This window comes from Crocuta crocuta, unplaced genomic scaffold (genome assembly GCF_008692635.1).
Source record: "Crocuta crocuta isolate KB4526 unplaced genomic scaffold, BGI_CrCroc_1.0 scaffold241, whole genome shotgun sequence".
Classification (NCBI taxonomy): Eukaryota; Metazoa; Chordata; class Mammalia; order Carnivora; family Hyaenidae; genus Crocuta; species Crocuta crocuta.
The window spans coordinates 3,435,221-3,438,400 of NW_027527807.1; the positions used below are offsets into that span (position 1 = coordinate 3,435,221).

Below are 3,180 nucleotides of genomic sequence, written 5' to 3' on the forward strand. Positions count from 1 at the left end.
TCGACTTTCATTCTCTTGATAGGAAATGGGAGGTTGCTACGTACTCTTCCTCGAAAACTGTAAAAAAACAAAACAAAAAACCCCACACCCACACACACCCGCGCACCACACACACACCCACACACGGCAGCTTGGACATTTCATATTAAAAAGTAACATGAAAACAAAGATAACTACAGCTGGTGCACGTAAAGCAGCCGCTGTCCTGATGCTCAGCTCTCCAGGCCAGCGCGGCGCTTCACGACGGACTTTGATGTAGTGTGGGGACGATCGTGGAGTCATAAATTAACTTTTAACATCAACTACAGACTAACAAAGGACAATTAGACACAGTAAGTTCAAAAATTTTACATTTTGCTCCTGTTTGGCTGCTAAAGAGCAGCGATTTAAACTGATATAAAACCACGTGACCACAACGCTTGCTATACAGATAAAGTTCATGATCAAAAAGTAAGCAGCAACTGAGTTTCTTGTTTAAACTTAATCTGGTATTGAATATTTACACATTCAGGAAGAGAGGTCTCCGAAACACCGAGCCCCTCTCCTTTCTCCTCTCCTGCGCTCTGCTGCGGCCCCTGCCGATGGGAACCTGTGCCCCGGACCATGTACACCTGTACTTTCGGCTCAGCAGGCCGGACGACACAACTCCTATCCATGGTCTGGGTCTGGGAGAAAAGTAATGAAGTCTTGGATGGCATCTGTAGCCCTTCTTTTCCAAACACCAGTGTCAGTGAATCTGTTCTTTCACAGCGGAGGGAGGGGAGGGCCTCCCCGTCCCCCACTTCACTCCCAAGACCAACGGGGCAAGATCTGAACACCGTCAGCTTCTGATGCCACAACAGGCCACCGGAGAAAAAGGAAAGAGAAAGGTCACGACCAAGGCGGGAGCAATGAACACGTGCTTGTTTCCCAACAAAGGAACCTCTCCTCCCTGGGCTTCCCCAGAAATAACACTCCCTTTCCTCTCCCACAAAACAAAATTAATGCACTACACAAGAACTTGGTACTCTGGTTAAGTATCGGGCAAGTGTAAGAAAGAGTACATCTGTCACTTTTTATACTTTAACTGAGACATAAAGCTAACGGAACACACAACATCACTGTGAAAATAACTTTTTTCTAAAACGGATCCAATCTACATAGTGCAGCCAATGAAACATAAAAGAAGAGTTTGTTCACAATCTGCCTTGTACAGGATATTTATATTCTCTCGATGCTCTAGAAGGAGCATTTATATAGCTTAAACATTCAGAGACATGCACGGGGACTTTTTAGGTAGTACAAATTTCTTCACAATCACGTGTGCAAATTTTACAAATCACTAAGTGAGTATTAGTAAGCTTAGGCTGGACTGTGTCTCGTATTATCTAACAGATTTAGTGGGGGTTCAGAATCATCCATGGGAAGAACCAAGCGTGTTCCCCGAATGACCAGTTCATGGTCCCCAAATGAGAGCTCCCGGTCCAAGGCATCTTCAGAACTATTTCCCATAAACCTCCTAGGGGCACCGGATGCTCCTGATTCGGTGTTCACAGTCGAATCCCCATACGTCAAACTAATATCACCATCGTTGAGAATAAGATCGGAGTCATCGTCTTTCAGCTGCTCCTGGTTCTAAATGCAAATAAAATAAGTCTTAAGAGTTGCTGTGTGACTCAAGAAACATTTTCAGCAGAAGAAATTTCAAGGATTCCCTATTTAGAACCCTTCAGGGCTAGCCTGCCGCCTTCAGGAGAAAAGCCTACAGTCCTTACCTTCGCTTCAAGACGCCTTGGTACTTGGGCCCCTCACGCCCCACTGCGTCTGCTTCACCCACTCCAACCGCCCCACTGCGTGCCTGCCACGTAAACTGCTGACAGGTGCCCCAATCGCTCGTGCCTCCCTGACCTCCCATCTCCTCTGTCTTCCTTCCGGTGACTAGGGCCTGCTTATCACTGCCGTCTCAGCTTAAAACAAAGTCCCTTCCTGCGAGAAGTCTTCCTTGATCGTGCGAAGCGGGCTTAGGTGTGCCTCGTGTGTGCCCTCCCGGCATCTTGTACTTCACCCACTCCCTGCAGCGGCCTCTGCCCGGGGACCAGCGCCGTGTGTGTGCCGGTCTGCTCTGCACTAGCCTCTCATACTAGCCTCTGAGCCCCGTCTCTGCCCCCGTCCAGCCACCTGACAGCTCAGGGCACACAGAGAGTACTCTCCAAATGTTACTTCAATGGATTATTGAGTGGATTTCTAAAAGTGAAGCTTTTACTTCTGTATTAGCAATGCCTAGTAATAGAATACCCCCCAAATACGCTGAACCCTCATTGTGTACTTGTCTCCCAGCTCAATAAGCCTTGCTTCTAATGGAGACTTTGTGTGGCCAAAAAAGTATAATTAATTAAAGGGGGGAAAATCAAGTATATATATAACACCATTTTGGTAAATAAAAATATGTACTTGTGCATAGGCTGACAGAAACAGCATACAGCCAGCTCTTCTAAGCTTTTTTCTAAGTTTGAAAATGTTAAATTTGCCTAAGATAGACTGAGGAGACTGTTAGACACAAATGTAAAACATTTTTAATTTGCTGTTGGTGGAGATCTGCCTACTCAAAGATACGTGAATCGAAACCCATGGGTCGTCTGGGTGGCTCAGTCAGTGAAGTGTCTGACTTCAGCTCAGGTCACGAGCTCATGGTTCATGGGTTCGAGCCCCGCGTCAGGCTCTGTGCTGACAGCTAGCTCAGAGCCTGGAGCCTGCTTCGGATTCTGTGTCTCCCTCTCTCTGACCCTCCCCTGCTCACTTGCTCTCTCTCTCTCTCTCTCTCTCTTTGAAATAGGTTAAACAAACAAACAAATCCATTCCACCAACCATGACCCCTTCTGCCCAATGCAGCTGGAAGGCTGTCTGGCCAGTGTCTACCCCTTCACTAAGCGATACAGCAAAGCTCTGTGCGCCTTCACACATCAGCAGGGCTCTTCAGCACCTTCTAAGGTCTTTATTGAGTTTGAGGTTTGGGGCACCATCTATCACATTTTTAAATGCCTTTTGCCCCAGCAACTTAACGTTTAAAATCTATTTTATATGCCTTTATATACACTTGGATAAACTCATATGTACAAGAATGTTTACCATAACAGGGGAGGCAGGAAGGAATAAATGCTCTTTGCCTTCCTCAAAAAAAAAAAAAAAAAAAAAAACTAGTTA

The 3,180-nt window shown here is 46.1% G+C and overlaps 1 protein-coding gene across 1 annotated transcript in view; it reads right to left on the bottom strand.

Annotated features, from left to right (window-relative positions):
* Positions 1 to 6: 6 nt before the first annotated feature.
* SLC9A6 (solute carrier family 9 member A6) overlaps positions 7 to 3,180 on the bottom strand; it is a gene marked incomplete at its 5' end in the record, with an annotated part of 49,980 nt that continues 46,806 nt past the window's right edge. The window contains one exon of the mRNA XM_077773998.1: positions 7 to 1,614. Coding sequence (XP_077630124.1) covers positions 1,342 to 1,614 — 273 coding nt within the window. The remainder of the gene's footprint in view (positions 1,615 to 3,180) is intronic.